Source organism: Sus scrofa, chromosome 4 (genome assembly GCF_000003025.6).
Source record: "Sus scrofa isolate TJ Tabasco breed Duroc chromosome 4, Sscrofa11.1, whole genome shotgun sequence".
NCBI lineage: Eukaryota > Metazoa > Chordata > Mammalia > Artiodactyla > Suidae > Sus > Sus scrofa.
Window position 1 is genome coordinate 9,028,213 of NC_010446.5, and position 27,808 is coordinate 9,056,020.

Genomic DNA, 27,808 nt, shown 5'->3' on the forward strand with positions numbered 1-27,808 from the left:
AGCTGCTCCTGAAAGTGCGTGGGAGTGCGTGGGGGAGGAGCAGACACCCCTTATTAGCACATCTGGGTAATAAAGTCACTCCCCACCCTCCAGGGCAGAGATGGTATCAGGGCACCAAGGAAATGCCAGTAAAGTAACTATCAAGCAGCAGGCCATGTCCTTCTGTTGCTGCTGAAGTGGGCAGCAGGCATTCTTAGCTCTTGGCTGGTGTATCCATTGAAGAGTTCCTGGGGCAGTTATGCCAAATGTAAAATTGGCCGGAGCAATGGCATGGGCTCTGTGATGGGCTCCAAGGGTGCTGAGGCCACGGGTCTCCCTCCCGGTCTGAAAGCCCGTGATTTGCAGGGCGCCCTTGCCCTACAGCCCACGTGCTCGGGCCGGAGGGAACTCGCCTCCCTGGGAACCATGCCGAGCATCTGGCCGAGAGGAGCCCTGCTCGACACCAAAAGTGGAGCATTGGACTTCATGCCTGGCTGGCCCAGACGGAGTACCAGCCCCTTAACCCCTCTGCACACACCCAAAGCATCTTCCTTTCACTCGCAAACAGAAATCAGCCTACAGACATCCCCCCGCCACTTTATTTCTTTTTAGGCTGCCCCTCGCGCCATATGGAGTTCCCGGGCAGGGGATCAGAGCTGAGCCTCAACTGAGACCTAAGCCACAGCTGCAGCAACATCGGACCCTTAACCCACTGTGCTGGGCCAGGGATCGAACCTGCATCCTGTGCTCTGGAGATGCTGGCCGACCCCATTGTGCCCCAGTGGGAACTCCTCAGACCTGTTTTTCAAATTTGAAATTTAAGCCAAGAGCTTAAAATGGGAAATTTTTACCCAAAATTCAGGTTCCCAGCACATTTTTTAAAACATGATTTTTATGTTTTTCATTATAATTGGTTTATAGCCAGCACATTTTGAAGAATCTGAATTGTGGGTCTCCTTCTCCAAGGCCCAGGGCTGAGTGACAGCTGCCCCTGCCACTGTCACCTGGGGATCTTTAGTTTTCCACAGGCCCCACCAATCCCTATCGCCTCCCAGCTCTGGACTATGCTCCCATTTACATTATCTGCCTGATCCCTGGAGAGATTTGGGTTTGCAGTCCTGTGTCTAAAGTAAGACCATCATTTTCTCTGTCCTGGATGACACAGTCACTGTAAACATTCCTGGCCTCCAGGCCTCCCATCTCAGCCTTTCCAAGTCATTCTTTATTCTTAAGGGCCACACTCGTGGCATATGGAGGTTCCAAGGCTACAGGTCAAATCACAGCTGCAGCTGCCAGCCTACACCATAGCCACAGCCACACCAGATCTGAGCGAGCCTCATCTGCGAGCTACACCACCGCTCACAGCAATGCCAGATCCTTAACCCACTGAGCGAGGCCAGGGATCGAACCCACATCCTCTTGGATACTAGTCCAGTTCATTACCGCTAAGCCACGACGGGAACGCCCCAAGTCATTCTTTATGGCTTCCTTTAACCCTCTCCAAAAACACTGGATGTGCCAAGTGAGGTGCTGAGCCTTGGCGCTGCAGCCGTCGTGAGGTTCCTGCCTGCAGGTGCTCGGAGTGTAATCGGGGACCCACACGTAAGGAGACTGAGCCTCGGCATGCATGGTGCCGTGGGAGAGGTCACTAGAGGATGCGGGTGAGCATGGGACTCAGAGGCCGGGCGACTAGCCAGTCTCCCAACACGGCAAGAGGGAGGGAGGAGGGACGTCCACGTGGTGTGGTTAAAACTAAGCCGACATGGTCAGTAGGGGTCAGCCAGCCTGAGTCAGCCACGCCTCTGGATTCTTTCAGAGCTGACCACAGAGATCTGGCACAGAGCAGATACTAGAAAAATATGCATAGAATTGAGTTTACGAGCATCCTCACTGCTCTCCTGGCTGCCACCTGCCGGCCTCAGCCCAGCCTGGGGGCCGTGGCCTTATGCGTGCTAATCCCCTTCTCCTCCTCCATTCTAGGGGGCCACCCTCTGGACACCCCACACCTTCCACGGGAGCTGCCCCCAGGACTCTCAGAAAATATCAGTAAGGATTCTTGTTGTTAATATTTACATTTAGGCTTTTAATTTTTTTCTTAACTTGAGAACATTATTTTTTCATATATTTAAAATAAGATGCCTTTTCTGCCAGGATTCTTTGATCTCGTCTTAGGAGACCTAGCTGGGCAGAGGAATTGATCCCTTCTGAATATTCCCTAGACTCACTTACAGCTGTGGGACCTCTAGGTACAATGATTCCAGTGAGTCTTCAGAAGCTTCTCCCTCACAGTCCACCCTGGTGTCTGGCCCACCACTGGTTTCTGCTTTGAGACAAAGTTCTAAAAACGCTCAGTGCATGTCCAAGGGCAGCTGAAAGGGGGAAACCAGGAGAAGGAAGTGAATGGGTCGATCAATGGGGGTTGTCTGGTCCCTGCACGAAAAGGCAGGACAAAAAGAGAAAGATGATGCGTTGCAGGGCCCTGGTCATTAGAAAGCAGGATCAGTACTTGTCCCTTGGAGAAGGGAAGGTTTTCCTGGTGATGGACTGTCAGATTTCTCAGGTGGCTTCCTGCACAGGCATCGCTGAAGAGTTTGATGCATAGGGAGCCAGCTGGTGCAGTTAACCCCGCATCGAGGGCTGTTTCTGAGCTTTCAGAGAAGGGAGCTGAGTCAACCAAATGATTCGTGCATGAGCCCAGGCAAGCTGAGCGATCAGTCCCACCCAGAGCCAAACGAGAGCGGCCTCTCTCCAAACGGCGTAACCCCCGTAGGAAGGGCAGTGCCCGCTAGGAGGGCTTCCTCCAGGAGACTTCAGACTCACAGGCCACACTTGGGTTTTAGAGGGTCAAGACCAGGACGTGCAGTGTGCCAGCAGGCCATGCCAGCCTTTCGTCTTTAGCAAGAAGTAGCCCGGCAGCATCTACGAGGAGGGCTAGGAGTCCCTGGGTCACAGCGGGTCTAAAGCGAAATGGGGTTTATGTGGAGCAGCCCCAGGACCTGCCCTGGCCTAGCAGCTTCGTCCTCCATAGGAGCCAATATCTCTAGGGACCACTTCATAGGCAGAATTTCTAGGACGCCCAGAAGGGACATGGCCAATCACAAGAGCCCTCTCACCAATGGAGACCCAGACCCATGACTTCCCACCAGATGTTTGTAGTTCACCCACAGTTGATGCCAGGCCAGGAGCCTTTTTTTTTTTTTTTTCTGTCTTTTTGCCTTTTCTAGGGCCGCTCCTGCGGCATTTGGAGGTTCCCAGGCTAGGGGTCTAATCAGAGCCAAAGCCGCCAGCCCATGCCAGAGCCACAGCAACGCCAGATCTGAGCCGCGTCTGCAACCTACACCTCAGCTCAGGGCAATGCCAGATCCTTAACCCACTGAGTGAGGCCAGGGATCGAACCTGCAACCCCATGGTTCCTATATTTTAACCACTGAGCCACGACGGGAACTCCCCCGGAGGCTATTTTAACCACTGAGCTTTGTTGTCTAGCAACACAGTTCATGCTTGGTCTTATCCATGGAACCTGTGTTACTAGAAAGTGAGCCCAAGGTCAAATCTCTCCTTACAGAAGGGGTTTTACTCACCCTTCCTCCAGGGCGTGGGCAGGGAAGCAGAAGGGGAGACCCCAAGTCTCTTTATTTTCTCTTCCTTCCACTTAGACATGACGTTCTTCAATGGTGTGTTTAAAAATGTGGAAGGTGTGGCTGAAATTTTTGGTAAGTTCAATCTGAACTTGCTCTTATCTCCCAGGTGTCAGGGCATCCTGGGGAGGGGGGCATCTAAGGAGATCACCAGGGCCTTGGACTCTGCCCTCTGCCCTCCCACGGCCTCCCCAGCAGCTCCAAACCATCTGACTGAGATTCTGATGAGAATAGGGGCACCTTTCATCTCAGGGGGAGTCTCGGAATTGGCAGGTGCCTTCGTTGACCTTCCTTCATCCATCCTGACCACAGCTTGGCCAGGAGGGGATGGTGTCCCCGTGTTACCGACAAGAAAACTGAGCCTAAGGTTAAGGGACTTGCCCAAAGCCACGCAGCTAGAAGGGACAAGGTCCTGAGTCCAGAACCTAGTCCCCCCCACACCAAAGTGGTTTTGCTTTTCCTTCTCGACTTGTAAATGCACAGAGAGCTTAAGAAGCATCCTATTGATACTGGATCTTTAGCCCACTGGGCCAGGCTGGGGATGGAACCTTCACCTCTGCAGCGACCTGAGCTGCTGTAGTTGGATTCTTAACCCACTGGCCCATGGCGGGAACTCCTGCAAGAGCATTTTTGTTTAGGGCAAATCATCATTGTGGGGGCGCCTGTCTCTGATCTTCAGAAATTGAGGCGACAGAACAGCACCTGCCTTGCAGGTTTAACAAGAAGTGTAAGGGATAATAGACCAAAGGGAAGCTTTCTAAAGCATTACTCTACCAATTTGAACTGCTATGCAATTTAAAGCATCTAACAGTTTCTGGCACATAGTAGGGGCCCCCAAATTATTAGAATAGTAGGTGCCCCCAAATTATTATCTCTGTGTACTGAGTTATAGCTCTTTTTTGCCAGGACTGTATCATTCGGGATCCACTGAGCAAACTCACAGTGCTTTAACTAATAAAGACATTTAGTTATCTCACAAAGCCCTCGGAAGGCACCAGGACTGGTGCAGTAGGTTACACAGGTATCAGAGACTCAGCAAGCTTGTTTTTATCTTGTCGCACTGCTGCCCCAGACGTAATGGTTTTTCAGCTTTAGGTTTAGGACCTCATGGCTGCAAAGTGGTTGCTGCAGTTCCATCCAGCCTCGCCTTACCGCATGCAAGGAGGGAGAAAAGTATAGATCAAAACGCTTATCTTACACGCCTTTGTGCTTTATTATGGAAGAAATTTTGCCTAAATGCTTCTAAATATTGCCCCAAAGCTTAAGACTCCCCCTTAAGTTTTTGGAGCCACACCTGGATCTCATGCTCAGCCCTAGACCAGCGCTGGTCAGGGATGAGCTGAGAGTGATTGTGAAACTTTCCCGGGGACTTGGGGAGGAGGCTCATCATCCTTGAGTACTTCCCAGTTTTGCTGGTAAGGAAGAGGGTGAATGGCTGTCTGGTAGGCAGCCCGCAGGGACCACAGCTTGTACACCTGCCTCCCTTCAATCTCTAGAATAGCCCTGAGGAGGTGCTTAGGTTGATGAGGCACCACCCATGCGAGAAGGGGGCTCCCTCCTCACCTCTGGTTCCTGGTGTACTCCCCCCGCCCCCAGACTGCTTGGGATCCCACTTCACCTGGCTGCAGGCTGTCTTCACCAACTTCCCCGCGCTGCTCCGGTTCGTGAATGGCATGAAGTGCGTGGCTGGGCTCTGCCCCCGGGACTTCGAAGACTATGGCTGTGCCTGCAGGTTTGAGATGGAAGGGCTGCCTGTGGATGCGTCTGACAGGTGAGCAAGACCAAAGGTGAGTGAGCTCAGGGAGGCCTGGCTGAGCCTTGGGTGGAGCACGGATGCGGAAAACTCCCTGTACTCTGCTTGTGTGCGGGTGTATGTGGGTGTGCACAACAGAATTTAAAATCTTAGAAGCGTCTGGCAAACAGCTACTAGTAGCAGGAAGGTCATTTAGGACAATTTGGTGGTATCTGTTAGTTTGGGGTTTTTTTGGCAGTGCCCATGGCATGTGGAAGTTCTCAGGCCAGGGATTGAATCTGTGCCACAGCAGTGATTCAAGCCATTGTAGTGACAGTGCCAAATCCTTAACCTTCTGAGTCACAAGGTTAGAGCTCCGTATCTATTGGAATGGTTTTTTTTTTTTTTTTTTTTTTTTTTTTTTTTTTCTTTTAGGGCTGCACCTGCAGCATATGGGAGTTCCCAGGCTAGGAGTTGAATGAGAGCTGCAGCTGCCAACCTACACCACAGCCACAGCAACGCCAGATCCTTAACCCACTGAGCAAGGCCAGGGATGGAACCCGCATCCTCATGATACTTTATTACAGCTGAGCCACAATGGGAACTCCTCTGTTTTAAAGCATTTCACCTATGACCCGGTAATTCCGGTTCTGTTTCTTAGGGGCTCTGTGACCTTAGGCAAGTTATTTTACTGCTTTGTGTTCCGGTTTGTCCATCTACTCAATGGAAGTAGTAATAATAATACCTAACTCATACAGCTGTGATGTAGGATGACAGGACCAAATACAAGTTAAACGATTGGATTCTCCTTGTGTTATTACATCCTCAAGAGGATCAGGGGTCGGTAGCGACAGTAACAACGTTCCGGGGGCCAGAGTACTAGTGATCGGAGTGCGAGTAGCAGCAGTCATAGTGAGGCTGTAATAGTAGTAATAATAGCCACCATAGCAGTAGTAGCAATTGTCATAGTCGCTATAGTAGCATTAATAGTAACAGTGGTAGTAATAGCAGCAGTAACAGCAGCCCTGCTAGCATACCTGTGGCTGTGGTGGTGGTAGTGTTAGTATTAGCAGCAGCAGCAGCAGTAGAACTGGAGTCATAGGAACAGCAACAGTAACTATGGAAGCAGGAAATTGAACCCACTCTCGCCTCGCCTCCAGGATCATGTCCACACCTCACTAGTATTAGATTTGTGCCTGACTCCAGTGTGAAGGAGTGTGTGCTTTCATCTGCACAGATTCCCACACGATAAGGCAGGCGTCCCCTTGGTGTCTGTTGTTTCCAAACCAACATGGCAAGTTCCATCTCTGGGACCACAGGCAAGCCGACCACTGACCAGCTCATTGACTTTCATAAGGGGAGGCTGATTCTGCTCAGGGCAGGGTGCCAGGACCATTTCTGCGACTGTAGTAGCCTTTCGAGTCCCCCCCAACCACTTTCTTCAATTACTAAAGTACCTGGGAAACCTGGAAGTCAGAGACATGAAGCAGTAATTCATCACCGTCCGAATGATCAAAGCATTGACGGACACAACTGGCAGAATGTGGCTCACACCCAAGTTCAATGACTTTACACAGTTCAGTTGATGAAGTTGGGGATGTCCAGACTCCTGGAAGTCAGGTTATTTCCACCTTGAACTTGCATGCCAGATTCCAAAAATAATTGCTATCATTTATCAAGTGTCTACCACATGGCAGGGTCTATGAGTTAGACTCTTGACTCCTCAAAATCCTTATGAGTTAGGTAGCGTGAGCAACTTAGCAGCTTGCCCAAGGCCACCAGCTACCCGCAGGTTTGTCATCTTTACATTGGTCTCTACTGACCTCCTACCTGCTCTGCAAGAGGCATCTGACTCCCTTATTTAGTGTCAGCCTCTCTCTGTGATCAACCTTGACCTAGACAAGTTACAGAGCTGTATGCGTCTCTTCTTCACATATGTAACTGCTCTTAATAATAACAGCACCTGCTGCAGAGGTTATAATTCAATTCAGATATCGTGTGTGTGTGTGTGTGTGTGTGTGTGTGTGTGTGTGTGTGTGTGTGTGTGTGTGTACTACGTATTTGAAACAGACCACTACCAGGAACCACCCAGAGATCCAGAATGATCATGCACCACCTGCCTCTCTTCTAATCCAAACCCAGGCTCTCACCTTGACCCTTCCCCATTCTGCTGCAGCTGCTGCTTCCAGCATCGCAGGTGCTACGAGGAGGCTGCTGACATGGACTGTCTCCAAGACCCCAGCAAGCTTAGCACAGACGTCAACTGCGTCAGCAAGAGTGTCACATGCGGTGAGCATCTCCATGCGTCCCAGGAGGCTGGGTTGAGAAATGACAGCTCAGGGAGTCCCCAGGCCCAGGCGTCTAGGGTTCACCCTTGTCATCATCGCTGGTGGCAGCATCACTCTGTATACTTAAGCCCGACGAGGGCCAGATCCATGGCATCTGTACCTTGCATGGGGTAGAGGCTTAACAACTGCTTTTGGATTGGAAGCTACAGTTGATCAGCAGGTTGTGTGAATTACAGCTTTACGCTTGGAGCAACCCTGGGAACGTGGGAAGGGTCAGTCATTTGCTACTGAGGCACTGGTTGTGTGATTTGGGGGCAATTACTGAACAACTGGGAACCTCAAAATGGGGAGAAGAAAACCTGCTTCAGAGACTTTTTAATAAAGTTAAATTGAATTAAACAATGTTTCCAGGTCAGGCAGTTACACTCTAAAAATGTAAGCCATGTTAAATGTCAAACAGTGACTATTGTGACTGGTATCTGTTGAGAACTCAGTGGCGGCAGTGGAGGTAGAGGCCATGGTGGGTGAACAAGGCTGTGATGGTTGTTAAGAACTAGGCACACAGAGGTTCGAATCTCAGCTCTCCACCTCCCTTGCTGTGTGACTCAAGGAATTTTATTTCATGTCCCTGGACCACCTGGCAGAGGACGTAGACCAGGCAAAGGTAAGGAGGGAAGAGGGCTGTGGCATGTTGGGGAACCTATTAGATCTATCCTTTTTTTTTTTGGTCTTTTCTAGGGAACCTATTAGATCCATCCTTTTTTTTTTTTTTTTTTTTTTTTTTTGGTCTTTTCTAGGGCCACATAGGGCATATGGAGGTTCCCAGGTTAGGGGTCTAATCGGAATTGTAGCTGCCAGCCTACACCACAGCTCATGGCAATGCCGGATCCTTAACCCACTGAGTGAGGCCAGGGATTGAACTCACAACCTCATGGTTCCTAGTCAGATTCGTTTCCGCTGCACCACGGTGGGAACTCCAGATCCATCCTTTCTGAGTGGCTATCACATGCCGTGGGTGTCACAGGAATTCTGATCATCTTAATGACCCTCTTAGATGGCAATCATTATCCATGGTTTTCAGACAAGGAGAGGAAAGCTCAGAGAAATTAAAAACTCTCCCAGGGAGTTCCCACTGTGGCTCAGTGGGTTAAGGGCCCAGCATTGCCACAGGCTGCAGTGTAGGTCATGGATGCAACTCAGATCTGGCGTTGCTGGGGCTGTGGTGGAGGCTGGCAGCTGCAGCTCCGATTCAACTCCTAGCCTGGGACCTTCCATATGTTGCAGCTGCAGCTGTAAAAAGAGAAACAAACAAACTAGCCCAAAGTCACACACAGTTGCTAAGTGGAAAGCCAGAGTTTGAACCCAGGTTCGACTGGCCCCAAAGTCCGGGTGGCATGGACTGGCTGGGGTTCAGAGCATCAGGGAGGATGTAAGTTACAGGAGAGGAACACGCAGAACGCGGAGAACGCAGTTCATTCCTTCACTCAGCACGTCGGCGCCGAGCACCTGCCCCATGTGTGAGACAGTCGCCTGCGTGTTGGGGGCATCCTGACCTTCCAGGGTCTCCTCCTGGTCGTCGGACACTGAGAATGTCAGAAACAAATGGCATAGTGTGTCAGACAGCGACAAGATCTCGGGAGGACTGTAAATCAGAGAAACGGCCAAGGGAGGCTGGGGGCTGTTTCCTATTGAAATGAGGAGGTCAGGAGACGCCCCCTTGGGAAGACGGCCAAGGAGCCAAGACCTAGAGGAAGGGAGCCAGCCTGCGGGTACATGGGGGTGGCTGGAGGACCCCGGGCTCCAGGTGGCTCAGAAACTAGGGGACCCTGGAGTTCCCGTCGTGGCGCCGTGGTTAACGAATCCGACGAGGAACCATGAGGTTGCGGGTTCGATCCCTGGCCTTGCTCAGTGGGTTAAGGATCCCGCATTGCTGCGGCTGTGGTGTAGGCCGGTGGCTACAGGTCCGATTTGACCCCCTAGCCTGGGAACCTCCATGTGCCGCCGGAGAGGCCCTAGAAAAGGCAAAAAGACGAAAAAAAAAAAAAAGAAAGAAAGAAACTAGGGGACCGTGAGTCAGAAGTGGGGTGACGAGGGAGGAGCAGGAGGAGGAGCAATGGCTTTTCCTTTGAGTGGGGAAGTGGCTGGAGGGTTGTAAACACACCCAAAAAGACGTGGTTTGACCTGAGTTTTAAAGGATTGTTCTGGCTCCTCCGTGAGACCAGACTGGGCAGCAGGGGATTAGACTGGGGAAGCGGGAGGCCATGGTCGTAACCCGGGGGTGGTGCTGGGTCGTGGTGTGGACGTAGGGACAGGTGGTCAGACCCAGATGGGTTGAACGCAGAGCCAGTAGGATGGCCTGATGGATGGAGCATGAGTGCGGGACAGAGGGAGGCCCGTGGCTCCCAGGCTGGGTCCCCACAACAGAAAGGAGCAGGGGAGAAAGCTGCAAGAGAAGCAGCCTTTCCGGGGCAGAAGGAAGTGCATTTTAGGGTTTGCATCACTCCTTGGGATTCCTGATGAGGTCTTCCCGTCTGCTCTGCCCTTGTTCGGTGCCCAGAGTCCGGGGACGCGTGTGAGCGCCTGCTGTGTTCCTGCGACAAGGCTGCCATAGAGTGTCTGGCTCGGTCCACCATCAACACTTCCCTGAACCTTCTGGACACTTCCCTGTGTCTGGCTCAGCCTCCAGGTAGGAAGATCCAGGCTGGGCATCAGCGATGGGGTGGCCAGTCTGGGGCCAGAGCTGGTCTGGGACCAGTGGTTGCTGTGTTTTGTCGGATGCCAAGTTCAGCACCTTCTAACACTCCCCAAATCCATTCCTCTCATGTGTTTTCTTTTCAGAGATGACCAGCAGCAAAGAGCTGCTGACACTTCTGCCCAGAGGTGAGGCCTTCTCAGGAAGCTGCTTTTGCAGGAACCACAGGGGCCTGATTACTGATGGGAGTAGGGCAGGGAGCGGAGCAGGGAGGTACCCCCCTCCCCCAGCCCATCTCACCGAAGCCGGAGTGACCCCTTGGCACCGAAGGTGTGCCCACCTCCCCCGGGCCGGAGATAAACCCTATTTGCACTCAACATCCAGTGGCCCTTTCTCCTTAGACTGGTGTGAATTTAATCCAGTTTGGATGCAGACCCCAAGTTCTTTCCTTCGGTTATAGTCAGAGCCCTGGCAAGCTGTGTGAACAGGACAGGATCCAGGGCTCAAACGGGGCAAGTGTCCTCTTGGCCGGGTGAGCTCTTGGCCTCTGAGGCCTCCCAGGGGCGGACTGGCTGCCTCCCTCCTCTGCCCTCCAGAGCCTGCAGCACAAGGAGCTATCTGGGTACAGGTGGAAGCTCCTGGAAGGGGAGCTTGCTTTTTGTGCACCACTTTTTAAGACAAGCCAGGCTCTTAGTAATCGTCTGCTGAACTAAGCTAGGGACAATGCTGACTCTAAAACGTGCATCTTATGAGAAAAGCAGGAGTTTGGTTTAAGCCCATCATTCCTTTTTCAACAAAGTCCCCACCATCTGTTAGTCCCAATGCCCACTGTGGTACCCAGGGACGGGAACTTCAAGGTGGACCTCGGCCGAGCAGCCATCCCTCCCTTCCCTCGGCTGGGGTCTCTTTCTCAGAACTGGTCCTGCAGTATGTGTTCAAGAGGAAGCTGATGTGTCTGTGTGTGCCTGGATATGTGTGTGCTCGTGTCCATGAATGTGCGTGGGTGTGTGTGTGTGTGCATGTGCTCCTGCAGGGATGTGTGCGTGTGGGGGGGCGTGCGAGTTGAATTTCCACATACATACCTTTCCTGCCTCCCATTTGAACGGAGGCCTCCTCGAATTGGGACCACACTCCATAGCCACACACCTTTGGAGTCTGCCGTCCTTTCATTACCACAGCCCGTGTCTGAAGGTGCCACCTTCCCCACCAGACTCCCTGGCTGGAGCCCCTCCTGAGCTGGGGCCCTGCTGGGCATCCTGTGTCCTGGGAGGTCTGAGAGAAGCCGAGGATTATCCTGAGGCAGGACAAGCAGCCCTTCTCTGTTCCAGCCCCTTCCTCCCCTGTCCTGCTGTCCCTCCTGGGTCCTTGGTGGCGACACTGCATCCATCGCTCATTGCTACTGGGGGCCTCTCTTTCCAGGTGACGGTGTGGAGCCCACGGACTCCAGCCTGATGGCTCTCTCTGGAGAAGGTGAGCACAGGAGACTCATGTGTAACCCAGACACCCGTGTTTTGATCGTACCACCCACCTGCTTTGCTGGGATTAGCTCCCCACAAGTGCCCCCACCTGGGCTTGCAGAGGGACGGCCTCAGGTACACTCAGAGCCTCTTTCACTTCCTCCAACCCCCAGACCTCTCCTCTACTTTCTCCCACACTCCTGTTCTCACCTCCAGAGACCTGTCAGATAAAACACAGGACCCCCACCCTCCACTGTCTGATGGTGAATTTCAGAGGATCAACAGATGCTTTGTAAATCTAAGTATGTCCCACCTAGCCATTCTCATCCTAAGTGAAGCCACTCAGAAAGAGAAAGACAGACACCAGAGGGTATCACTGACCTGTGGAATCCAAAATGTGGCACAGATGAACCTGTTTACAAACAGACTCACAGACACAGAGGGTAGGCTATGGTTGCCAAGGGGGAGGAGGATGGGGGGGGATGGATTGGGAATTGGGGGGGTAGCAGAGGCAAACTAGTATATAAAGAATTCATAAACAACTAGGTCCTACTGTGGAGCACAGGGAACTATATTCACTATCCTACGATAGGACATAACGGGGAAAAAACGTGAAGCAAATATATATGTGAAACTGAATCATTTTGCTGTACAGTGGAAATTGACAACATTGTAGATTAGCTATACTTCAATTAAATATATATTATATATATATATCTCCCAGAATTTGCATGGGACATACTTCTGCTTAAAAAGGTATTTTCTGTTCATGCAAAATCCCAATTTAACCGGGCATCCTGGGGTTTGATTTGTGAAATCTGGCCACTCTTTCCCCCCCGGGAGATCACAGGCTGCACAACCAGGGTCCTAGAGGTTTGTTTATTGCTCCGCTCTGTTGGTGCTGCTGCTTCTGCAAGGTTAGAGGCAGAGGCTCCCGGGCTCACCCCCTGCCGTCCTCCACGTCCAAGGGCAGCTTCCTGCCAGCCCGAGCACTGGAGTCCGTGTCCAGAGAAGAGAGGAACACCAAAGCAAAGCTCTGCCGTATGCTCCCCCTCCTCCCCCAGCCACCCTCCCCAGCCACCCCCACCCCCCAGCCGCAGGCAAACCCAGCCTAACTCGCAGCAGCCACTTCCTTCCTAAATGGAGAATTTGCTGTGGGCTTCACGGCCTCACCAGACAGTCACAACATAACCCCCAATTTGTACATTTTCCATTTTCTTCATGTACACGTTCCAACACACACGCACTCACACCCAGGACCTTGGCAGTGCCCTCCGCGGAGGGGGCGGCCTGAATGTGGGCCCGAAGGTGAGTCACGCAGGAGCAGGTGGAGCAGTTCGTGAGAAAGACATAAAGGGGCTTGAAACTGTTCTCACCGTCATAGGCAGAAATCACGCTGGGGAGTCAGGCAGATGTGGGGTCGGTTCCCCGCCCTCTCATTTTTCAGCTGTGCGACTTGGGAAGAGGGGTTTAAATCTCTCTAAGCTTCCATTTCCACTTTGCATAAAGCAGGTATCCACATTTTTTTTTCTGTTAAGGGCCAGAAAGTAGATGTTTTAGACTGGGTGGGCCAGAGGGTCCCTGTCACCACTGTTTAATTCTGCCGCTGCAGCAGGAAAAACAGCCTACCTGGATGCATGTGGCTGTGATGCCAATAAAACTTTATTGACAAAAATGGACACACAGCTGGGCCACAGTTTACCTCTCCTTGGAAACTGATGGATATACCTGTCCTTTGGGGTGACAGAAGAATTAAGTGGGACAGCCTGAGAAGATTTCAGGCCAGCATCTTCTTCCAGAAATTCTCATATGGTTATAAAAACTGCATACAATGAAGGTCAAATTACACGCAGGATTCAGGACAATGTGCCTAAAATACATAATCTCATTTTTTTTTTTGGCTGTGCCAGTGGCATATGGAAGTTCCTGATCAAGAGATCAAACCCCCCTAGCTGTAACCAGGGTCGTAGCAGTATCAACACTGGATCCTTAACCCACTGAGCCACCAGGGAACTCCTAGAATCTCATTTAATACTCATATGACCCTAAGTAAATGATGGCTATGACTGCCATATTAAGATGGGAATTGAGATGGAAGGACAAGTTGTCCAAGCACAGAGCTGGTGGCAAGGCTGGGGTCTGGGCCCTCCACTGCCTGTGTCCTTACATCTGGACCAAACTCCCTCTCAAGTGCCTTTCTCGGCAAAGTTTCTTCAACTAGAGGAAATAACGGCCCTTTCTCCTGACGAGGTCGTTTCCTGGTCTCTGCTTAACACAGGACTGGCCCTGATCTGGCCTCTTGTCCCCTGAACCAGGACCTAATGGAGAAACAAGCTCTAGACAGTTTCCGATCAGATTGCCCTGGGTTTTCTCTCCTCTGTGTGGCTAAGGTGCTGAGCTTGGTTGATAATTGAGATTGGGTGGTTTGTTTCTCGTTCTTTCTTTTTTTAATTTTTGGTCTTTTTAGGGCTGCGCTCGTGGCATATGTAAGTTCCCAGGCCAGGGGTCCAATTGGAGCTACAGCTGCTGGTCTACACCACAGCCACAGCAACACAGGATCTGATCCGCATCTGCGACCCACACCACAGCCCATGGCAATGCCGGATCCTTAACCCACCAAGCAAAGCCAGAGATCAAACCCACATCCTCATGGAGACTACTCAGGTTCTTTACCACTGAGCCACACGGGAACTCTGGTGGTTTCTTTTTACAGTGGCTGCTGAGACAGCTGACAGGCTGACCACGCTCCCCAGGACAAGTAAGCAAGGGGACTTCGGAGGAGGACGGCGTGGAACCCGTGGAGAAATGCCATCTAAATATTCGTGTTCAATTCTGGTGACCACCTTTTGGCAGAGCAGAGGAAATATTATTATACCCATTTCACAGATTATTTAGGAAACAGAGGCTCTGGGAGATTAAACTGACCTGCCCTCGCTGGCTCTCCTGGGAGGTGTCCAGGAGCAGAGCAAAGAGCTGCCTCCTGTGCCCAGTGGGATGGGAGCTGCCTCTGGAGACCAGGATGAGATGGGCTGAATTTAATGCCCACTCCCTCTCTCTTCTTTTAGGAACAGAACCAGGCCAAGACCAGGGAGGGATGGACGATGCTCAGGCGACACCTTTTCCAGGTAAGCACACTCAACTTCATCCACCTTTTGCTGGTCCCCTATATATTTATGAAATCAAGTGTGTTCCCCAAAATGAAAGAAATCATTGAAGTCAATTTGCTTTTACACCTCACCCCCTCCCAAAAAAGTAGGCAGACAGGAGTTCCTGTTGTGGCTCATCAGTAACGAGCCCGACTAATATCCATGAGGATGTGGGTTTGATCCCTGCCCTTGCTCAGTGGGTTAGGGATCCGGTGTTACCGTGAGCTGTGGTGTAGGTCGCAGATGCAGCTCGGAGCCTATATTGCTGTGGCTGTGGTGTAGGCTGGCAGCTGTAGCTCCGATTCAACCCCTAGCCTGGGAGCTTCCATATGCTGCAGGTGCAGCCCTAAAAAGAAAAAAAAAAAAAAGTAGGCAAATGAAATCAAAAGATAGATCCATTCATTAGTGAGAAAGAGACACTTGCCTGCTAAAAAGATGCATTTAGAAAAATACAGAAAACTGGACTTTGTGTTCTGTTTAAATGCACATTATAAAGATAGCTATTAGCAATATTTGAAGATGCCTTCTTCCATTGTCCCCCTGCCACCATCGAGCCCGTCTCTGAACATAAATAACATGAATTTAAGATCACTTGGCGGCCATGGTTTTGCTGTCCGAGTTGTATCATGTCATCCAATGAGATGATATTCCCCTGGCAGGAAATATTTTTCTTTAACATGAATTTTAGAGATTGTTCAATGTGCCTGTGTAGAATCCCGTCATTTGTGAAGCCAATCATTTCTAACATGTGTTCTTATAAAGAATAGATAAGCTCTTTCTCTGTGCCTCTCCCCTTCGGATTAATTCGTCGGGATAAATGCCTAGAAGTTGAATGGCTAGATTAAAGGTATGTTCGGGCTCTCAATATGCTGCCAAATTGCTCCGGAGAAACATGGAGCCACTTGACACTCCTATGCACATTGCTATGGCCAATAGGGGGCGCTATGATTGAAAAACAAGTAAACAAAACAACCTCTATCCGTTTTTAATAGAAAAAAAAAAAAACGGTAGCTCATGATTTTTCATTTATTCCTGCTGATAAATAATAAAAGTGGTGCTTTTTTGTACCTGAGCTGGGCTGGCCTCTCACCTCGGGGCTGAGAGAGGCTGGCCCAGGCCTGGACAGAATTTCCAAATTTAACCAGATTGGTGGAGATAGGTCATCAGTGTCAGACTATCGGTATTGGGACTTGGCCAGCTTTGCCCCGAGGTGCACCAGGACCTCCTCAGTGTGAAAGGTGAGGGGACAGGAGGAATTTATCCCCTAATTGGGTGGCCAGTCGTGGTAATGGGATTAGCAGAAAATTCACTCATCTGAGGGGAGCGTAGGCACCTCAAAGTTGACTACCGTCAATAATCTAGAATGCTTTTGGAAGTTCCCAATGTGACTCAGCAGTAATGCGCCTGACTCTTATCCATGAGAATGTGGGTTCACCCCCTAGCCTGGGAACTTCCATATGCTGCAGGTTCAGCCCTAAAAAGAACAACAACAAAAAAAGAATGTTCTTCCCCAGGGCCGGGGATGGGGAGTTAGCAGGAGACTCAGACTCAACAGGAAGCAGACACTGGACTTCCGGGAGGTCCATCAGCTCCATCACCTGTAGAACTTTCCACCTGGAGAGTCCTTAACTCTAGATTAGATGTATTGATGGCTCCACATTACTGAGCAAATCTAATGGCTACTATTGACTGTTTCCTTATCGCTAGGCATTTATCTAGAAGGATTATTCAAACGCCAAAACACGCATTTTTTTTTTTTTTTTTTTTGGCTGCCCCTGCAGTATGCAGAATTTCCCAGGTCAGGGATGGAACCCACGCCATGGCAGTGACCTGAGGCACAGCAGTGACAACACCAGATCCTTAACCCACTGTGCCACCAGGGAACTCCAAAAAGCAAGTGTTATTGGTACAGTTTTACTAATGAAGAAATGAAGAATAAGAGACGCTATGGGATTTGCCCAAGGTCATACATCTAGCATGTGACTGAGCTTCAACTTAAACTTGATTTCTTTCTCTGGAACACTGTGTTCTCTGGTTTCTGCTGCCAGACTCCTAGAGCCTGCTGTTTTGTCAGACTCCTGGAGCCCGCTGTCTGTTAAGGGTGGCAAGACAGATTGTACTCCTGTTTCTGCAGCATCTGGGAGGCTTCAGAATAAACTGAGTACGACTCTGACTTGTGCAGAGGTGACGGGGCATCTCCGAGAGTGAGGCAGGAGGGAGGGGAGCAGGCAGGGGCTCCAGCAGAGTCAGGGAAGTGGCAAATTCCAAAGAGACATGGGGGGCTGTTTTAAGAGACCTGTTGGGCAAGGCAGGTGTGGATCTCAAGCAGTGAGTTCTCATGACGGCCTTGAGCTTTCCCAGGCAGCATCTTAAGGAGAAGCAGGGGACTGGGTCGTCCCAGAGACACCGCTGTCCTTGGTGTTAGAAACCAGGCTGGGGCTTGTTCCAGGCTCTCGGTGTGGACAGGGCCCCAGAGGTTGTGGTTCTTACAGGCAAGGATGGAGGGGAGTCTGGGGCAGGTTTGGTGAAGGAGAGTCTTTGTCAGTTTCCAGCTCCCTGGAGCACATAGGAAGTAACTAATGGGTTTCTCTGTGGGGTTGGAGAACTGGGCAGGACGTAAACTCAGGAGACTGAGGTTAAGACAGAGCCGCTAAGGGCTGCTTCTAACCTGCCAGGAGTGCTGAACAAGCAGACAGAAGCCCCCAAGAAGGAAGAAACCAACCTGGCGGGCCTAGGGAAAGACCCCGTCAGATGCCCAGGCCTCACCCAGAGCTGGGAACTCCGCCTGGGTCAGCAGATGAATGGCACCGTGCCTTCTTCCACTGCTGGTCGAATATGGACCATAAAAATGTGTGTTTTCAGGATCTGCAGAAATGGTTGCCACAGCGAAAGGTGTAACCATCGTGCCCACCAGCATTAAATCTTTGGGGGTGGCCGTGTCATCCGTCAAAAGCAGACCCGAGGACTCATCTGGAAAAGGTGAGCAGAGAAGCAGGCAGAGTGGTATCCGTGCTGTTGCCACCTGGAGAACCTCCGGTTAGGTCCGAAACCAAACCCCGCAGGCCCCAGCCTGGCACTGTAACCTTCCCATTTGATGCCACTAGAGGGCGCCATCCATCGGGCCGCACGAGCACTCGGAGGCTCAGCGAGGACTGGCCTGTAGCCAGCAGCTGCTGGAGGCGAGCCGGGGCAGGGAACCCCTGACTGAGGGCTCTCGCCGCTCTTCCTGACCCTTGAAGGACAGCTTGGCATCGGAAGCACCATGGTTTGTTGGACAGAATGAAACACTTGGGTTCTGATGATCCTTCTCTTTGCTGCTCTCCACACACGCAAGGCACTTGCACAGGGGGCTGCGCAGAAGTAAGGTGCTTCCTCCGCCAAAGCTATGATGACCGGGTTTGCACAGGGGCCTTTCGCCTAGCTTAGCCCAGGTTGTACACAGAGGAGACGGGGAGAGGACGAGGCAAGCAGAGAGACAGAGAGCAAAGCGGTCCTCGTTTCTCATCAGCCTGTGACAGGTTCACCTTCCTGCACCGGGGAAACGGGGACAACACCTGGGTGATGCCACAGCTTGGAGAGATGCTCTTGTGTCTGACGGCCCGGTGCCCGGAGGAGTTTGAAGCTTATGGCTGTTACTGTGGGCAAGAAGGACAAGGCGAGCCGAGGGATGCCCTGGACAGGTACCTCCGGGTGAGGGTGGCGGGCGGGTGGTGCTGATGCTGCAGCGAGAGGTGATAACTGTCCAGTACATCACATATCACTTTAGGCTCAGAAAAACTTGCTGTTACATTATCTCATTCTGCAGGGCCCTTGCCTCTATAGTCCCATTTTCCCAATGAGCAGCTGAGGCTCAGAGGCTGACTTGTCTGAGGTCATTCAGCCACGAAGGGACAGAGTCAGATAGATCCAGATCTTTCGATTTGAGAGTCTAGAGCTCCACCACAAATACTGCCCAACTGCTCTAAGAGGGTCAGTCTGCAAAGACACCTCAAAAGACTCCAGATCTACCTATTTTGCAATGAGCAACATGTAGAACTGAGGTCCCTAGTTGACTTGCTCTGCAAGACGACACATTGAAATTAGCTTTACAATGTTTCCGTGTAACTGCTAAATTTTATATCTACCACTCCTGGAAGCATTTGCACTGACGTCATGCATTCATTAATTCGCTCCTTCATTTACAAGTGCATTCAAGCTACATTCCTTGTGCTTTTGCTCTGTTCAGGCCCTGTGCTAGGTGGCGGAGAGATAAAAAGGATTAAACCTAAACCAAGCAGATCAAAGCAAACTGCCTCTGCCCAGTAGGAGCTGACATAGTGAAAGGGACAATTCGACAAAACACCACCCATGTAACAAACGCCGTGGGGACACAGGCAGCTACAGAAAACTCAACCTGGAGATGAGCTGGAGGGACTAGTCCGAGGGTCGAGCTGATCAGGTTTAAAGACGGGATCCCACGTGGAGACTCATTGCATCCACGGCCAGTTAGAGCTTTGCAGTGAAATGCTGTGAGCCCCCCTCTGATGATGGGGTTGCAGGGAGGGTCAACAACTGTAGCTGATTGTGAAAAAAAGAGGAAAAGACAAGCCTTGTGGTAGTCAATACAAAGGATTCAATAATGGCAGGAACGTGGAACATGTCACCTGCAGGTGACGTGGCATCTGAATGGCTAAATTACGCACCCACCTACAGACCTCTGTCCCCACTGCACAGCCGGCCCCTCCCCATCATCCATCCTCCGCAGGGAATTCGGTGAGATCAGGGGCTCTGCCGCACAGACAAACGTTACCATTTACCTCCCATCAGGTAACACTAAAGAAGTTTTTATTCTCACCAAGTGTATACGACACGGTGGAATTAGAAGTGTGTTTTCACCACGGGGCGCAGCCGTGCGCCCTCTACTGTCCAAGACAGAGAACAATTTAAGTATTGTTGCCGAGTCCGTGATGTTCAATGAGATACTGCAAATAGAAAATTAGGAGTTCCTGCTGTGGCTCAGCAGGTTAAGAACACGACATAGTGTCAGTGAGGATTCGGGTTCGATCTCTGGCCTCGCTCAGTGGGTTAAGGATCCGGTGTTGCCCCAAGCTGCAGCGTGGGTCACAGCTGCAGCTCCGACTTGACCCCCAGCCTGGGAACTTCCATATGCCTCAAGTGCAGCTGTAAAAGAAAAGAAAAAATAAAAAAGGAAAGAGATCGAGGCATCAGTAATCTCTGCGTTTTCTTGAACCCCTTGGAAAGAAAGTGGGGGTGCCATTTAGGAGGGTTCCTGACTTCTGACCTTACTTCACAAAAATAGGAGATTTGCCCAGGCAGGCAAGTGAGTTATGGGATGGCTTCCTTGATTTGCCTAAGGATGAAATTGAAAAACCAAAAGCCAGAGTCTTGGCTAAGGAATAGTCAAATGATACGCTTTTCTCCAAAAGTGTCTTTTCCAAGCCATGCATACTTCATATTCTGGGAAATCTGAGTAATTTTCAAGGGTATTTTGATTATGTAGGCTTTCCGATTCACTCGCTGACTTTAGATTCTATTAGGTTAACTATCTACAGCCCCTCACCCCAGCCCAAGGTCACAGGAGATAGTGGCTGTGCTGTAGTAACAGTGGAAAAGGGGCTGCCATTCTCTGGCCACACGGCCCTCCAGCCACAGGCTAAGGTGATGTAAGAGGTGGGGTTCTTCCTTCAACTGCTGGCACCACAGAAAGGGTGGGGAAGCCGATGCGTGGCTGAGCATAAGCACCATCCACGCGTGGTACTTCTGCCTGATCCCTGCTCCAGCTGTGGTCTCCAAGATGGAGTAGTTTTAGCCTCCTGTCAGCTGCAGCATCCCAGGCTCCCTGGGGATGCTCATCATTTTTGAGAGATGGACTGGAGTCTGAGAGGCTTTATCCGGCCAGATGAGTGGGTCTAAAAAAGCAAGCCCATGAGTCACTCTCATCTACTTCCCGAGTCTTTCTCTATGCTGGACACCTTCCTAGAAGCAATTCTTTATTTTTGCTCAAGATCGTTACTTTGCTCTGTCTTAAAGCTAGGGACAAGGCGGGGGGTGGGGGTGCCTTATGAATGGAGATTAAATGTTCTATTATCTGAAATGTTGCAGGGGATGAGTCACTGCTAGCTCAGATCATACCACTGTGTATACTAAAAGGGGTACCCCTTCCTCAAGACTCTTTATTCCATCTTTTAGAAAATTATTATGATAACTATGCAAGTCACCCATCTTTTCGGCCCACAGAATCATAACAAAAATACAAAATTAAAAAAAAAATGATGCATCCAGTGTGATCAACACTGCCTTAGATCTGGCGTTTTTGTGCAGTGTACAACCTGAACAGCCATCCGTGGCGGCCCTCGGTGTGGACATATATCAGCCCAGTGGGCACTGGAAAGGAGGCACCGGCTTCTCTCACTTCTGGAGGGAGTGTGTGAGGAGCAGGCCTGCTAGGAGTTCTGGGGGGCAGCTGGGGGCTCTGGGCAGTAAAAGAATTTCCTTGGTTTTAGGTGCTGTTGGTTCCATCACTGCTGCCTGGAGCAGGTGAGAAGGCTGGGCTGCCTGCTGGAGAGGCTTCCTCCGTCTCCAGTGATGTGCGTGGATGGAACCCCCAAGTGTAAGTTGCAGTGGGCCAGCACAGTGGGTTCTTCTTTCATTCAGGTCAGCAGCAGGACCACAGCTCATCTTATAGATGTTTTTCCAAGCCCTTTCTAAAGCCTATAATGTGACTTAATACTTTTCCTAACTTCGAGATGCATATTTACTACCTCTATTCCACTGAGAAGGAGACCCAAGTTCAAGAGGCTGTCAGCTGACCAAAGTCACAGCATTTGTAAGAGCAGATGGAGAATAACATCAATACCCCTGCTTATTGAGTGCTTACCATGTGCCCTTCTGAGTTCTTATTGAGTGTGAACAAGCGCATCCAAACCCTAATCTTAGGGGGTAGCACCGTGAGCCTTCCCATTGCACAGAGAAGGCAGTGGAGGTCCAAGATCAGGAAGAAGAAGGTGATAGAACTGGGGTTGGGATGGTAAAACCATAGGACCCCGGACTGAAAGCGAGTCTTCACTATGCCAGTGCGTCTCTTTTCCTAAAGCAGAAACCTTCTCCCGAGGAACCCCATAAAAGAGGAAGCATTGGGCCTGCATCTCCACTCCTCCCCACTCACTTAGCCAGGCTTCCTGCAGATCTGGCTCCATCTCTTCGCTGCTGCGTTTCCTCATCTACATCAGTGGATGCATTTCCCTTACACTTTTTAGGGTAAAAGAAGGTGGTCCCCTTAGCATTTCTTGAGAGCCCTGCAAGAGTCTGTCTCACCCTCTGTTTCTGTCCCAGGAAAGCCCCAGGGTTGAGCCTTCAGGGCTTATTCCTTTGCTGGCACCCGGCCTGGGGCTGCTTGAATCCAGGCCTTGGAGGTTCACCCTCTCACCTCCGTGCCCTGCATGCCAGTCATTCATTTATTCATTCACTGAATTAGCTGCTTATCCAACACGCCTCCATCAGGAACTAGAAAACAGTGAGCAGACACCATCACCGCCTTCCTTCGTTCACAGCCTGCAGCGAAGAGAGACAAGCAAGGGACTCTTCTAGTCTCCTGTACTCCGATGTACTAACTAGTCTCCTGTACTAGGTGGGAGGGCGTCTGGGAGCCTGGGGAAAGGGTTTTGAGCCTGCTGAGTTCGCAGCCAGGACAGGAGCAATGGGGAGAACTTTAGAAGGGGGCAGGGAAATGAGAGTTTCCAAGAAGTTGACAGTTCCCAGATGGCCACGCTGGGTGTGTGTGTTCCAAGAAAAGGGAACAGAAAAATCGTGGCATTTTGGGAACTCCTGGCAGTTTCAGAAAGAGGTGGCTCTGTGTTTCAGGATCGGAGAGTGGAGGTGGCGGCACCACGGTGGTGCAAGGGGGAGCTGGGGAGACAGGTGCCAGGTCATGAGACCAGAAATGAAACATTTAGGCTTTGTCCTCTGGAAAATGAGGAACCAGGTTTAGGGCCCGTGAGTGACAGGATAGATGACTTGTCGTGACGCAATCATGCCTTGAGGTCCAACCTTCATCTCTCAGGTCTCAGAATCCAGCAAAGCTGCACGTGTAGTTTGCATTAGTCGGGGGCTTTGGGGAACCGGTTCCGACCCTCTGTGAGCTCTGAGCACGGTGTCCTGCAGCAGATGCAGGTGTGGGGTAGTGAAGAACGAAGGCGTCTTGGAGCCCATGGCACACAAGGCGAAAGCACGAGGCCCAGGCGCAGCGCTGCCCTGAGGAACAGGCTTCTGCGCATGTCCGCCCTGCTCCCGCTTCCCCCTCTCCTCTCTGCCTCCCGCTGGGGAGATGCAAGGACACGTGTCTGGGGCTGATGGGAAGGCCAGTGTAGGAGATCTGGTGGGTCAGCGTGATGAGAAAACGTCTGGTTGATGTGGTTGATGAATACTTTCACAGTAGACCAAATCCGTCTATGAAAACCACAGACAACAAGGATATTGCTTGCAGAATAGGTCTCCGTGTGTACGCATCTTCAAACACATTGTGTCATTTGTATCACAGATGCTCTCCACTCCAACCCCGCTGTATGCAACTGAAACACTCAAGAAATAAAGTAGGATGGCCAGATTGAGCAAATACAAATACAGACAGAAAAAAAAAAAAAAAAATACTTCTCCTGTGATGGAAGGAACCTTAGGGTGGGATTCGATGGGAGTCCCCGGGATAGGCGCTCCGTTTAGCTGGGGGAGCTCAAGGTAGCTTTCTGGAGGAGGGGATGCCAAGTGTATTCTTGAAGGGCTGGTCTGGGTTACCCAGGATGAGAAAGAGAAGAACACTCCCAGTAGAGGAATCAGCTTATGCGGGACCAAGAGGTTCGAGATATAGGTGGGAGGACAGGGCGGAAGCGGCGACCATCTCGCGGGGTCTCAGGTCTGCTCCTCTTCTTGCCCCTTAAGGTGTGGGGCAGAGCCTGTGCGCCAAGCTGCTCTGTGCCTGCGACCAGACGGCGGCCGAGTGCATGGCCTCCGCCTTCTATAACCAAAGCCTCAGGTCGCCAGGCAGCCGAGACTGCCAGGGCGAACCGCTGTCCTGTGGGGACCACCGCGTGCCTCCAGCTTCCTCCCTTGGCTCCAGCTCCGAGGAGAACAGCGAGGAGGCCCCGCCCCGCCCAGAGGGCCCGACAAGAACCAGAAGATTCCTGGGGAGGTCCCTGGGTCTCACGGGCACCAGGCCGCAACATGGCCCCAGATAGATTCCCAGAGCAAGCGACCAGCGCTCCCTGTCCTTCTGCCTCCACCCTCCCCTTCTGCTCACCAGAGGCTCAGAGGGGGAGAGGTGGGGGGACCCTTGCCCGCGTGCATTGTGATGGGTGTGTCAGCTCACACTTGAAGGTGCACACTTGAAGGAGCAGGCAGGCGACAGGTGGTTCTCTGCTTTCTGTAGTGCGCTGGGAAAGCTCAATAAATACTCCAATCAACGTTTCTTCGTCTGATTTTCAAGAAATGTTGTGGATATCGGTACATGAATAAGATTGCAAAGGGGAGACGACAGAGAAAGGGGAGGGGAACCTCCAGTCTCTAATCACTAAAAGCTACTTTTCCCACTAAAAAGAGAGAGAAGGGAGTATATTTAATCAATGGTATAAGATCACCTACGGTCACCAACAAATCCCCCAAAGATGTATGCCAGAGACTGAGGTGACAGGTCCTCTGGGACGTTCGAAGAGAGTGGCCATGTACCACAGCCACCGCCATGAAGAACCACTGCTAAGCCTGTCTTGAGTCTGGCAATATAAATTGATTTTTAAAAAATAGGGTTTAGGATCCAGCATTATCACCACAGAGGACTGGGTTGCTGCTGTGGCCCTGGTTCGCTCCCTGACCTGGGAACTTCCATATGCCATGGGTGAGGCCAAACATTTTTAACTAAGGCAAAATAATGCAATGGCTACTATAAAAATGTACTTATACAGAAATGTTTGATTTTGTTTTATTGCTTACATACAAATTGCACAGTGAATTTTTACCCTTCGAAAGAACTCCCTTCATTACATTTAGTACATATACCGGCATGAATAAAACAAAGTAGTTCCATTTTCAGACAGGAAGCAGGGAAATACTGTGAGGAAGGGGAAGTGAACTGCTAGTAGAGTGTTATGATTCTAAAAGCTAATGAGTTCAAGGTATTTAGGAAGAGTGTGCGCGTGTGTGTTCAGGTTGACTCCAACAACTCTACATAAGCAAAGACAACACAAGTATAGGAGGGATGTTTAAATGTTAACTGTTCAATGTCAAGGTAAAAAAATAAATGATACAGGCAACAGTATACAGCAAAAAGAGAATGATTAACAGTTTTTATTAAGACTTTAAATATCTACAAAAATATAGCAATACAGTGAACTTCAACTAATCCTAAACTTTCAATATCCAAACTGGCAATATGATAGACTACATGCATACCTATCAGCTGCAGGACGTCCTGCAATCTCCTGGAAGGGACAAGTCAAAGGAAAAATCCACCAATTCTTGGGAATCCTTGTTAACAAAGACCAGCTCAGTAAGCTAGGATACATAGAAGTTTACTGTGTAAAAATAACAACTACAACCAGGAAAAAACCCCAAAAAACCCAAATCAACCGTTTACAAACAGACCAAGAGAAAGGTGTGATAAACATTAACTGAAATGATTTTCTCTTACATGCTACACATGCAGTTTTAAATCACAGAGAAATGTGAGTTTCGTAGAGCAAAGTTTGTTTTGCATGAGTGCAAATGAATATATATCTTCTTTTCTTATACTATTAAATTATATATTTTATACAAAAGCACACAGTGTTAATCTATAAAATGACATCCAAGTGGATGATGCTTGTTTTAGCCTGTCCCCCTGCTTAGATTTTTTTAATGCAAAATCAAAAGTTAGTATCTTTCTTTAAAAATAGAGAAGAAAAAAGGGAAATTAAAAACAAAGGTAAAACTTGGCCTATTAAGTGGTGAACCATTTTACCTGGTCAAGGGGCCATTTAGTCCCCCGGTGGTGACGGCACAGTTACTCAGAAAACAGCGTCTTGTTTATCTACACTGAGAAGGTAACTAAACCACGCAAGACGTTTGAGTATCATTTTATAGGTTTAAAAGACTAAGGTCTTTTGCAAGTTGTTTAAAGATGCTGTGCTTTGGTTTAAATATTCAAGAGTTTCAAGTATGCTGGTCCTATTATTACTTCCTTAACTTTGTTTCTGCTAAAGGTGCCCAAAGAACCCTAAACCCAAAGGAGGAACAGGCCATTCTTCACTGGGATTTTTCAAACAAAAGCAAAAGCTAGAAACTAAATTATTTTGGGACTACAATATTTGATATGTATATAGTTTTGTGTAAAAAGGAATCAAATCTGAAAAGATAGGAGAATTATAAACAGATTATTTCATAAGAATGTCCTAAGAGATTTCGGAAGAGTTGAAAAGAAAGTTGTTCATTCTGCCATGTGACGGAATTCACTAAAACGTACATAATTTTAAGGAAACACCTTCTGTTAGCATGTGTAATCTTGGTAGATTAAATCAACACAAGTTTAAACTGACGACTGCTAAAACCATAGGCACTCTTTTCAAATATAATTATCACGAATCATAAACAGAGATGCACACAAGTTACAGTTCAAATCTTAAAAATTAAAAGTCCATTTGGGGCATTTTTTGACTATGAGGATTTAAAACAATGCACAGTATAAAAATGTAAATTAATGTGCTCTTAAAAGAAATAAAAATGTATGCACTCTTCACAGGTGAACTATTAGCTGTTTTAAATGTCTTTTTTTCTATACTAAATATATAGCTCATTTAATTAGTGGAACCACACAAAATACCATTATAATTTCAAAGCGTAATCTGTAAACTAATACATCTTATGATGTAAAAAATATTGCACAGTTCGGTACTCTAAGAGCAAGCTCTAAGACTCTCAAGTAGAATGGTCAAACCTGGCAGAAAACACAGTATCGTAAGAACCAGACACTTTAAAGTATGGAGGTTTTAGGGTCACATTCTAGGAATATTACTCAGTGAATGTTATTACCATAAAGAGGACGAGGACTGACGGCCACATATTTTTTTTTGCTCTAACAAACTAACTGAGGGGTGCCTATCACAATATCTAAAACATGGGGACGAAAAATCACAAAACGGTTTTGCAGCCCCAGGATTAGGAATACAGTTGTATGTTTTTGCTTTTGCATTGCAGATAAAGAAAAAAGCAGTTCTAATTTTACACAGCTGTATAGATGTCTAAGAAATACTGTAAATACTTCATACACCTTCAACCCTCTGATGGCTTGTTGTTTTTTTTAATTACATGTTTGTGAAAAAAAATTTAATGTACTATTTAACAACGAATTAATGAGAGGCCAATGTATGTTCAATTTTAAAAAGCATCAGGAACCTCAAAAAAATTCACACGGCATAAACCTATCTTCAAAAGTACTCTAAATCATATGCTACAGTTGCAAAATTTCTAATCTGATATGCCAAGCATTTGGTAAAAGGTAAGTTCCATCGTAGTTTTCAAGACGTATGTTAACAAACATCAAGTAAACCCTGAAACCTCAGCCTGGCACTCATTTTTAGGCTTTATGCTGAGGTCTTCCTGAGCCACTTAGTACACACAGAGATCTGGAAACTTCATCTCGTAGACTGGGACAGACTGGTATTGGGCGTGCCCAGAAGTGATGGCGAGGGTCCCTGATGGACTGGGAGGAGGACTGGAAAAGAAGAACCAGGCACTGTCAGCGGGTGTGTTGAAAAGCTGTTCACTTCACAGAGCATCTCAGTACTCTGCGAGTCGCAGAGTAAGCCTCCTTCATCCGGGGATCAGAGTGATGTAGCTGCTGGCCAGCCACAAGACCAC

The 27,808-nt window shown here is 49.5% G+C and overlaps 2 protein-coding genes across 6 annotated transcripts in view; one reads left to right on the forward strand and one right to left on the reverse strand.

Moving 5' to 3' along the window:
- OC90 (otoconin 90) lies at positions 271-26,291 on the forward strand. Its single transcript, XM_021090617.1, has 14 exons — positions 271-487; positions 1,960-2,025; positions 3,636-3,692; positions 5,214-5,388; positions 7,526-7,638; positions 10,195-10,323; positions 10,476-10,517; positions 11,749-11,799; positions 14,500-14,544; positions 14,858-14,911; positions 17,795-17,911; positions 18,441-18,612; positions 21,436-21,542; positions 23,864-26,291. The coding sequence occupies exons 1-14, from the start codon at positions 271-273 to the stop codon at positions 24,157-24,159; spliced, it is 1,641 nt and encodes a 546-aa protein (XP_020946276.1). The 3' UTR covers positions 24,160-26,291.
- EFR3A (EFR3 homolog A) overlaps positions 25,227-27,808 on the reverse strand; it is an 83,851-nt gene continuing 81,269 nt past the window's right edge. For 3 of the 5 annotated variants that reach the window (XM_021088900.1, XM_021088902.1, XM_021088898.1), the window contains one exon: positions 25,233-27,662. In XM_021088900.1, the coding sequence (XP_020944559.1) occupies positions 27,557-27,662 (106 nt within the window). In that variant the 3' untranslated portion in view covers positions 25,233-27,556. Of the gene's footprint in view, positions 27,663-27,808 lie in introns of all 5 variants that reach the window. The other 2 variants (XM_021088901.1, XM_021088899.1) reach the window with 1 other exon arrangement.